The 10,724-nt window shown below is 40.2% G+C and overlaps 1 protein-coding gene across 1 annotated transcript in view; it reads right to left on the reverse strand.

The window, feature by feature from the left end:
• Positions 1-5,911, reverse strand: part of LOC126273256 (zinc finger protein Gfi-1-like) — a 341,803-nt gene extending 335,892 nt beyond the window's left edge. The window contains exon 1 of the mRNA XM_049976800.1: positions 5,779-5,911. Coding sequence (XP_049832757.1) covers positions 5,779-5,911 — 133 coding nt within the window. The remainder of the gene's footprint in view (positions 1-5,778) is intronic.
• Between the last annotated feature and the right edge of the window lie 4,813 nt (positions 5,912-10,724).

Consider the following 10,724-nt stretch of genomic DNA (forward strand, 5'->3'; position numbering starts at 1 on the left):
ATAAAATAACGTTAATTTCTTATATGTAAGACACAATATCTGTAAATCTGAATTCTTCACATTCCTTTTACGAAAAACACGAATGGAAGCAGATACCTCTTCGAATAAACTCCTTTGCTGAATTATTTAAGCCACTAGTTGTACTTATGTTTGATGTCAACGGATATAAAAATACATTAGCGCTATAGCGCAGATATATTTAGACACAACCTTTATAAAAATTGAATATGATTGGATTCAAGAAATAGGCCTATTTATATACTAGGCGGAAAAGATACGCTATCATTGTTCACCGAGTTTCCAGCTAGGGGAATGTAGATAAGGTGGCTTACCTTGTACCTATGTTAGAAAATTTAACACAAGTGTTAAGATGTCGAGCTACATTAAATAATAAGCACAGAAATTTCTCTCATAATGCTTTCCTTGTTTTTTAATCGATTATTTTTCTATCTGAAAAAGAATCACATCTGCACTGAGTAATACTGCCAGGGTCAGAGTAACAGGACATGTTTTTTTGCAATTTTTTTTTGAAAAAATTATTAGGTTCTGTCCTCACAACAACCCCCTATCCGTGCACCGGCAGTAAGCAGAGATTAACTCCTATATTAACGAACTGTTAAAGGTTCGTGGGGAGTCAGAATATAGCTCGTTTATAGAGAATTATGTCACTACAGTGTAAAAATATGCTCTGAACAATAGTAATAACTCCAGTCTCATGCTTATTTACATTTACAGTAAACCTTTTACAGTGGCATGTTTCATATTAAATAATTTTGAAGAGGCACATGCATAATCATACAGTGAAGGTTGCCACAACCAAAGAATACTTAAGAAATGCCGTTACACAGTTTTAAGGAGTTATCGAAAACGAAATGATTGAAATAACACTGCCGTAGACGGCACAGAAGGCGCAACAGCTAGAGACAAGTTTCCGATGTCGTTCCACGGAAGTCAGAACATCAAAGGCGAACTATCCCAGAGAAATGGTTAATGCCTTAATACGTTTTACTGATAATGTATAATGTGAATCCCAAATATAATTATTTTCTGTCGAACAATGGACAGGTGCATTCACTGTTATAAGCAAAGACATTGGTAATCGCAAAATTAATGATGTAGTGTAGTAACGTTGTTCGGTGAGCTACGTGAGGTAGTTAATTTCACATTTGATAAGGAATCTTACAACCGACTAGAAGATTGCAGTTGCGAGTTGCGTAAATTCCCCTTTTACTTTTTGCAAAACAAAGTAACTTAATTAGATTTTCCAGTTGGTGCACTTATTCTACAGTTCGTCCTTTGAGCTAAGTAAGCTGCCGCAATGCCATTGAAGCACTGGCTAGAAGAAGCTACAATTTTAGCGTCCGGACTTCAGCGACACCGTAAAATATAAGAATAACTATACAGAGGACCACTGGCGAGCCAAGTATGGAAACAGCTATGAACGGAGGTTTTTTATTGTAGAACCGATTTCCGTATGCTCTCTGAAAGATGAAACCACCCGTAAGTTAGGACAAAAATACTCCAGAACGTTGAAGCTTCAATGAAATCGGCATACGCGAGAGGTAGAAAAGAGTAGTCGACCGAAAAACGAAACTGATTTCTGACGGATATGAAATAAAAACTCTGATTGCGTAAAACTTCGTTTCAACTCAGATCAACGTTCTACTGAAAAACTCTGTTACGTCACAGCTAATTATGGTCACAGATGATAACAAAACAACGTTCCCCTCACACAATCGGCTAACTGGAACAGAAGTGTAGTTCCAAAAGACCTGTAGAAATGGATACAACGTAAAATCTCCGTTTACATACTTCAGTGGGCAGTGTCAAATTTATTGTGCAGATAGTATGCTACACTGATTACGAACCCGACCATGTAATTGTTGATAAGCATCACATATCATCATTTCGAAACAATAATGTTTGTAACTGCAGTTGTTCACCTTGTGTGGGTGAAGCAGTTAGCACACGGAAGCCGGTGGTCGGAAATCCTTGACACACTTCAGAAAGCCATGATGAGGACTTACTTCGGTATTGCAGCTGTCGTTTTATGCTTATAAACAAAATATTTCTCTTCCTCGCACCCGACAAAGCGACGCAATGTACGAATTTGATGGAGTCAGTCGGGTTAAAAGACCCGGGTAACATGAAAGGCGATGCACGGTTGGAGCTCGGCAAATAGTATTCCCTGGCAGTTAAGTGTAATTTATCCGTTGAACCCCGCTGTTCGTGGCTTTAGTTAATTAATATTGTTGATTTATCACGAGAGATTGATGGGGAAGAGTGCTCGCTCGAACTAAAAATTACTTTGTACGTAGACTGTTCTTCTAATCTCTTCAAACGAGAGAGGCAGTCCGGTCTTAGTAGAGCAATTTATTACAGTTAATTATTTCTAAGTGATTATGAAGGCAACGTGAAACAAAAGTTGTTTGTTGCACTACAGGCATGTTTATACAAACGGTGAATGACTTTTGTCGTAATTTTTCCGTTCCGAGAACGTAACATAAAACTACTTCAGTTCACTTGTGCCATTTTACGCCTAGGAATGGAACAAGACTAAATCTCTTTCGGAAATCTATTTTTTTTCTTTATAAAAGTGCATCATTGACCGGAGGAAGCAACGCAAATAAAGGAGCAAAATTGGAAAAAAAAAGTTTATCTGCGACATCTGTAATTTTCTTGTTTGATTGTTCATTTTCTTATTGTTATATGCTTGTATGCAACAGACAATGAATTTTTCCTTCGCCGAGCGCGGTTACCTGTTTAGATTACGAAGCAAATCACGCATAAGGGAATTAACCTACATGTTAAATTAACCACTTCCATGCGACTGACATTTTCTTCATAAAATGAAATACGTGAACACCAAACACGGTAAAAATTCGTTTATCCTTTACAGAGGGACAGATGGATTGCGATTAAGCAGAGAACAGTACATGATGATTAGTGCACACATTCGGCTACGGACATAGGACTTTCCGTGGCACCTATGTCTACGTTCTACTTTGCACAGTTAATAGTTGGTAGTAGTCATATGTTAGCTTACGGAAATTATTCGTTAACGCAGTTTCTCGTAGGTAGGCCTATAAACTTTGGAGAAGTGTTGCTGCTTGAGGAAGGATAAGAGCTTGGTTACCAAAAGATGTCGGGCACGTATTAAGAACGTTTCAAGCGCCCACAAAAATTGCAGAAAATGTTGCGGCAAACTAGAATCGTCAGCTTATTTGTACACGGGGAATAAATCTTATACATTCACTGGTAGCGTTCTTTGACGTTACTAAATATTTTATTTTGAATGTTTTTCTTCCGAATGAGATGCTCTTCATAAAAATGTAGTATCGACGAAGTCTTTTTTTTATTCCGGAATTGTTTATAAAAATAGAACATGAAACACTATGAACCTAGAAAACCTTTTTTTTAATTTTTGGACGCACTCGGAAGAGTAACAAAATAAAAGCAGTTATCGTAAAAATCCATTATTAACGAAGACGTTCTGTTCTCTGAAAAACACACAGTGGAGCATGTAACGTCCAGTTTAGAAGCTTTTCTTCTCAAGTTTAGCTGTTTTACTTAGGACTGCTTTTTTCCTGAAAGTGTAGTTTTTTCATAGTGTGGTACACTGCTAACACAATAATAACAGAAAAGCTGTAAAGTAAGAGCCGTTTTCCTTTTTAGTTACACACAAATTATTACACTACAAGCTATTGTTTGAGTGTTTTCCTTCACAAAATTTTTTGTTTCGAATAATTTACGAATCTGTATCATTGCTGCAGCAATAAAAGAGAGATCGTAAACATTCGCTGAAATGTGTCGATCACGACGCGTTTCACTGAGCTACATCTTCAGGTGAAAATCCTGTCCCTTAGCTTGTCGGACAATCACATCTGCATTTGGCAGCGTTGTTCTCGGTGACGCAACACCTTTTAATGCTGACGGGCTAAAGAGAAGTGATCGGGAAAACTATTCAACACTGCCCATTTTCAGCGAAAGGCTAATTGTTGTTTGCGTTAATTTAATTGATAGAATACAACGCTGTAGGGACAACGGCACATTTGTTATCGAATCTGGTTCATCGGTGATAGAGCAACGAATAACGTCCTGTAAGCAATCACTAAAACGTGTGGATTACGAAGCATTTCTGAAACTTTGCTACGCGTTCAGAAGATAATGTCGTTCCTTAGATCGTCGGAAATAGCTTTCAGGAAGACGTCATCTTAGTCTTTTGCCATAATCATGCCTCTTATCGAGAGTAGCTGATATAAAATTCAGGGAGTGAAAAATGACTGACATTTTCTACAGAAACGAGACTGCAGTTATATGACGAGAAGGACATGAAAGCGAAATAGCGGTTTGGGTGAGACAAAGTTGTGTCCTATCTCCAATGTTATTCAACCTGTACACTCAGCAGTAGAGCAAGCAGCAAAGAGAACCAAGAAGAAATTTCGAAAGGAAATTAAAGTTCATTGGAAAAAATATATAATACTTTGAGACTTACAGGTGACATTGTGACTCTGTGAGAGAAAACAAAGCGCTTGGAAGAGCAATTGAACGGAATAAACAGTGTCTTGAAAATCGGTTATAAGATGAACATCAACAAAAATAGAACAAGATTAATGGAATGCAGTCGAATTTAATGCAGATGGAGGAATTAGATTAGGAAATTAGACACTATAAGTTTTGCTTTGAGGGTAGCAAAATAACTGATGTGGTCGACACTGTTGTAAACATCCGATATCTGATATAAATTTAGCTATTTGGAACTGTTGCATAAAGTTATTTGTACCGAAGGCAGCTTGGTACGGATGTCTTAGCAGTTCTGACGTCAAGAGTATAGAAGCTTCTGACGCGTGCTGCTACAGAGGAATGCCAAAGCATCGATGGGTGTGTCTAATAATTAAGTGGGGGATACTGAATCGGACTGAGGAGAAAGCAAACTTATGGCAGAACTTGACTAACTGAATGTAGGGCTACCAATTTGGTGACGGTGGGAGTGGGCAAGAGGAGGTGTGGGGGAATTATAGAGGTAGATCTGGGGAACAATGAAGCAAGTAGTTTCAAATGGATCTAAGATGCTGTAGTTACATAGTTGCGAAGAGGCTTGTACATGACAGTGTATCGTGGAGAGCTGCATCACGAAAGTCTTCGGACTGAAGACCACAACAACAAAGCCAGGCAGCAGAATTTTCTATCAGAGCAACCATGTGTTGTAATGCACATAGAGAAACATTGTGAGTAGCTTCACATGTCAACTGAACGTAATAAGGCTGCAAAATACTGTTACAGCTCAATAGAACAGTTAAATCAGAGGTAGCATGTGATCAAGAGTGAGCGCTTTAACCACCATGACAAGGGAGTGGTTCTCTGCCTTTCTTTATTGCAATGACGTAGGGGAAACAGAACATGCATTACCATATCTGCGTAATTGATGTTAGAGCAACAAAAAGCACTCTGTAACGAGTCCCTAAAATGTGTCAACACGAAACGTTTCGGATACTTCGGATATCTTCAGGTGACTATTTCGTCCGGTAGCTCGTCGGTAACAGCTGCCAGCAACGCGTCTCCAGGTGATGGTCAAGTATCGTAATTCGGCAGTCTAGCTCTCAAACGAGAAACGCCGATGATACTAATGGTAACGCGCTGAGGGACGGCTCTGGGACCTGAAGATGGGCCCGAGCGTCCGAAACGTCGCCAGTCGAGTGAGACACTACGGTGCGGTTAGGCGGCAGATCACACTGTATTTAGGGACGCGGCACGTGCAGAGAAGAGTGCGGCACGCACCTGTCTTGGCCTTGGCGGGCGTGACGACGCGGAAGGCGGAGTGCGCGGTGGCGCGCGACAGGCCCGCGGGCTGCTCGCGGCTGCCCCGCACGGCCGCCAGGCTGAAGTCGAGGGGCGCGGCCGACACCTCCATCATGACAGCTGCTCAGCGTCGGCTCTGCTCAGCGCCGCATGCCGCCGCCGCCGACGCCACCAGACTGACGGCGCCGCTTCCGCCGCCGCCGCCGCCGCCGCCCGCGCTGCCCCCACCACGCCGCGCGGCCCGCCCGGGCGCCGCCCCGCCCTCGCTCCCCTCCCACCCCCCTCCCGCGGGAGGCGAATCTCGACCTTACGGGCGGCGCCGGGCCGCGTGCTGTCTCGGCGGCCACTCCCACCGCCCCTGCGACCGCAAATCGAAAACAGACTTAACGACCACCTGGCCCGACAGTGATCCGCGCGTTTACATCGATCTGCAAAGCGATACGCCTTTCCACTGCGAACAGTTCTTTGTTTCCTTTCTGTACTCCGCTTCTTACCGCCGTTTTATAACGTTGGTCAACAAGGTCGCATTTAGAAGCGGGGTATCCAGTTAACCTTGGCCGCAAAGTAGAGATCGAAACAGCGCTAAATAACTGATCGGTTTAAACTGCTACCAATCGCGTCTATATTAGTAATTCAATAGTCTATACAAGGGTGAACCAGAACTCCAGTGACCAACCTTCAGAGTGGGTAGCATGGATCAAAACAAGGAAGAATGTCTATCAAACATGATCTCTTAAATATATTACCTTAAGAGCTATGAGAACGTGTTCATCTTCGATACTGCTAAACATATCTCTTCTACTACTCGCCCTTCACCCTCCGTAATTTGGAAGGAGATGAAACGGACCCAAAGATGAAAAAAAAATATATATAGTAAAGATGAGCTCTGAAACACATACCTTAAGAGCTATGAGCACTCGTTCAGTAGAAGAGATGTGTTTCACAGAACTGAATCTGAACAAATGCTCATAGTTCTTAAAATATGCACTTTAGAGTCGATGTATATGGATTTTTTTATTTTGTCCGTACTACCTCCTCCAAAAACATGGAAACCAAAGAGTTTATATTAGAATAGTTATTCCACAATATGGAAGACGAACGAGTGTTCATATCTCTTAACATAGGCTGCGCGTTTGAGAGCCCAAGTTAAAATTTTTTTTTTCCCACCTCTGAACGTTCGTCGGTGGAGATTCGGTTTACTCTGCATGAATAGATGACGTCGTAAAGACATGGCGGAATAAAGTAGTGCACCATTATAGGCGTGATAATAAGGTTGTAAAAAGACTACTGTGTGCAGATGATCAAATTATCTTATTCTAGGAAGATAAAGCATAGAGAGCAATTTGGTCCTTGAACATCGTAAATAATAACTATGATAATATCTAAAAATGACCCTGAGGTTATATCATTTAATACTATGGAGCATATTAGGGCAAAAATAATAATTGGTGATTAACCGCTATAACAATTAAGTTACTTTTAAATACTTTGGATACGAAATTATATGTGGCGTAAGTCTGGGTGTGTTGGATCACTATTTTTCTTCAGCACAAAAAATTGTGTGTTTTTCACTTTTTTTCGACCTCTGGCAGCATGTTCATGTAGAATGTCATACAAACTTAAGTACAATATATTCTTGTGGCTCTGCTGCTTAAAATATAAGAGATGTGATAAAATGAAAATATACATGAGCGGCTCTTCCTACCGATATGTGTATGGGTGAGACGGGCCAATGCAGTGGGAGAGGTGGACCATACGAAAATGGCTATACATGAAAAAAGAGTCAATTAAAATTAGTTACATATTTTTATTTGGAATATATTGCAATGATTACAGAACTGTACTGTTAAATATCTTACTGCAAAACAATTTTATCAATTTACTATAAATCTGGATTCAACACTCACTTTTCTTATGAGCTATTGGCTTTGTTCAAACATTAACGTAGCTTTCTCTCGTCACAGCAGTTACACACATTACGAAAAGTTGATTATCATTTGTGTGACCATCGGGTGCGGGAAACACAACGAATCCAGTCGTCATTTTTATTGCTTTCGTAATTGATTACGAAACATCCGACACAGTCATTTTCATCCACTTCAACAAAGTTATTTTCGTAATATTCTTCAGTGTCTGCATTTAATGAACTCGGCGAGTTATTTGCAGTATTTTTCTTTTCCTTGCTGCTTCAGTCCGTTTTTCTTTCAGTAGTATTTCCCTTTGGCAAACTTTTTGTACCTTTTTTCTGCTTCCTTTCTTTTCTTGTCCCTCTTTTTCAATATTTTCATCATATTTTAGTGCTTTGGATCCAGTTGTTGCTTTTCTCCGAAAGTTCATGATTTTGGCAACAGAGAGAACACGTGATAGTTCCTCGAAAAATGTTGTCTATATTGCCTTAGGAGTAGGCTGCTTAAAAAAAGTGATAATCTTGGATGGTTTAGGTTTAGTAGGAGTGGAACCAGAAAATTTTGAATTGTGTAGCTAATTTTGATTTTTTGACGTGCTTGGGATCATTAGGTGTAGTACATTTTTAACGTGTCAGTTGTTCACTTGCGATTTCGGCGTTGTGTTTCCCAAAGGCACACTGCCGGCAACTTACAGGCCTAGTCTACTTTACCACTGACCCTGGACTCACATTTCACTGCAGAACACATTCTGAGGTGGATTACACGCTATAATAACATGAAGGTGTGGCTGGGTATCGACAGTTGCCTCTTCCACAGTAATATTTACGATATTAATACTTAGGTAACCAATTGTTTCACACTGCTCCATCTTAAATCTGTTACATCAGAGCTGGCTTAAGGCTGGTAAGGAATTTTGAGATTCTAAACTCAGTTGTCTCATTAAGAATAGTATATCCGGGACCTCCTGTCTGTCCGACTATTAACACCTCTTGTTCTCAAGAACAGATAGAGATATGAAATTGAAATTTTTGTCACGTAATAACTCAATGCTCCCTTGGCGGTGTGAAAAATATAAAAGTCAATGCAATCAAAAGATATGGACATTCATGTCACATATTTTGAAACTACAAAACTCAGTCGTCAAAATCTATACGGCACTTCCTGTTGACCTAGAATCACGAAATTAGGCAATCAGCAACGTTTCGCAATACAGGTAAACGAAAAAAAAATGTGTAACTTATAATTATATTACAGGAAAAAATATTTTTTGTCAGTTATTTATCCATCTGTTAAGCCCCTTTCTCTCAGGAACGTGCGGATGTATGGAATAGAAATTTGTGTGAAGTACTAATGTCTACGGTTCCTTGGCGTTGTAAAAGAATTATGCTTCTACCTCAATGCAAATAAAAGATACGGCCACGTATGTCACATATTTTGGCACTCGGAAACTAACCTAAAATCTACAAATGAACGATCTGTATATATATTTGGCACACCTGGCGGTGTAGGGGTACACCGCTTGCTTACGAACTAAGAAGTCACTGGATCGAATTTCACTCGAACCACGTACGTTGCAGTTTTGGTTTTAACCTAGTTTTCGCCTCTCAACGATGTGAGGAATCACCCTGAACAGCAAGTGGTTCGAACTCCACGTTCAACGGTAGCTTCCCTTTCTTGGCTTGGATTACTGAAGTAGGTTAGGAACACGCCAGTCGCTGGTGTGGCTTCCAATAGAAAGGCAAGGACCAGGACATTGATCCACACGAAATTATTGTTATTAGCGTGTAACTACATAATTAAGTTTGTACAGAACCCTCAGAGCGCGTGTCCTACTTGCACGTGTCTGGTTTTTTTTAGTATGGATACGCAGGTTCGAATCCTGCCTCGGGCATGGATGTGTGTGATGTCCTTAGGTTAGTTAGGTTTAAGTAGTTCTAAGTCTAGGGGACTGATGATCTCAATAGTTAAGTCTCATAGTGCTCAGAGCCATTTGAACCATTTTTAGTGTGGATCAATGTTTTCATTTATTCTAAGATACTCATTCTTTCACTATTCTTTGATTTTGAGCAAAATTTTCAGTTTGGTTGGTTGGGTGATTGGTTTGGAGAGAAAGGTACGAAACTACAGGGTCATCAGTCTGAAATTTTTAGGTTGCCTTCGATTATCGGAGGATGGTCAGTGTCTTTAATACATTTTTCTGCTGTTGATTTCTTACATTTATCCAGCCTGTAGTAGCCCATATGTTTTTGCTAGTGTCGCCGGTGTATTATTTCTTTCACTGGTAAGTTTGTTAACTAGTTGAGTTAAATTATCATTTCATGGGATACAAGTTTGGCTGTATGTACAGACACCTGAAGATGAGCAGAATACGCTCGAAACATGAAGCGTTATGTTAAATTAAATATTAAAATTTACGATTTAACACGAAAGATTATTTCAGACTATTCAAGCTGCGGCCCTAAAGGGCCCCACACGACAGGAGTTTAAAGTAAAAAATTGTCTTTGTTTTAATATCATGGTGCAGGCCCTATCATAATCGCAAAAGAAGTAGAGGAACGTATTTTCGATATGGGCTTATTCGACAATTTTTCAGTAGACAATTGATACGAAATAAGTCAGCACTCACCTCTCAAACCCCGCGCTCCCTCGTGTCAAATTCCCACCGGTGACCGGTCATACGCGTGAAAATTCAGTTGAAAAGAGAATAATGGTTAACGGCGCTGTCGCAGTTTGAATGAAATTCGATTTCTCAGAAAGCCGATTACTTACATATCTCATTTCAGGCAAACCAGGACGCATAAAATTTATTACTCCCTGTTCTTCGACGCGCATACTTGATCCCTTGGAACTGGGAAACCCATTTTCAGTTAACCGTATTAGTTAGCGAGACATCGCCCAAAATATATAAGATATCTTTAGATGTGTAGCGTGTGACAAACTGTTAGTTCATGACGTCATCCCAAGGTCACACGACCACGGTGAGCGTTTAATCAGGAAGTCCAAAACTGATATAACGAA

This window comes from Schistocerca gregaria, chromosome 5, assembly GCF_023897955.1.
Source record: "Schistocerca gregaria isolate iqSchGreg1 chromosome 5, iqSchGreg1.2, whole genome shotgun sequence".
NCBI classification, from domain to species: Eukaryota; Metazoa; Arthropoda; class Insecta; order Orthoptera; family Acrididae; genus Schistocerca; species Schistocerca gregaria.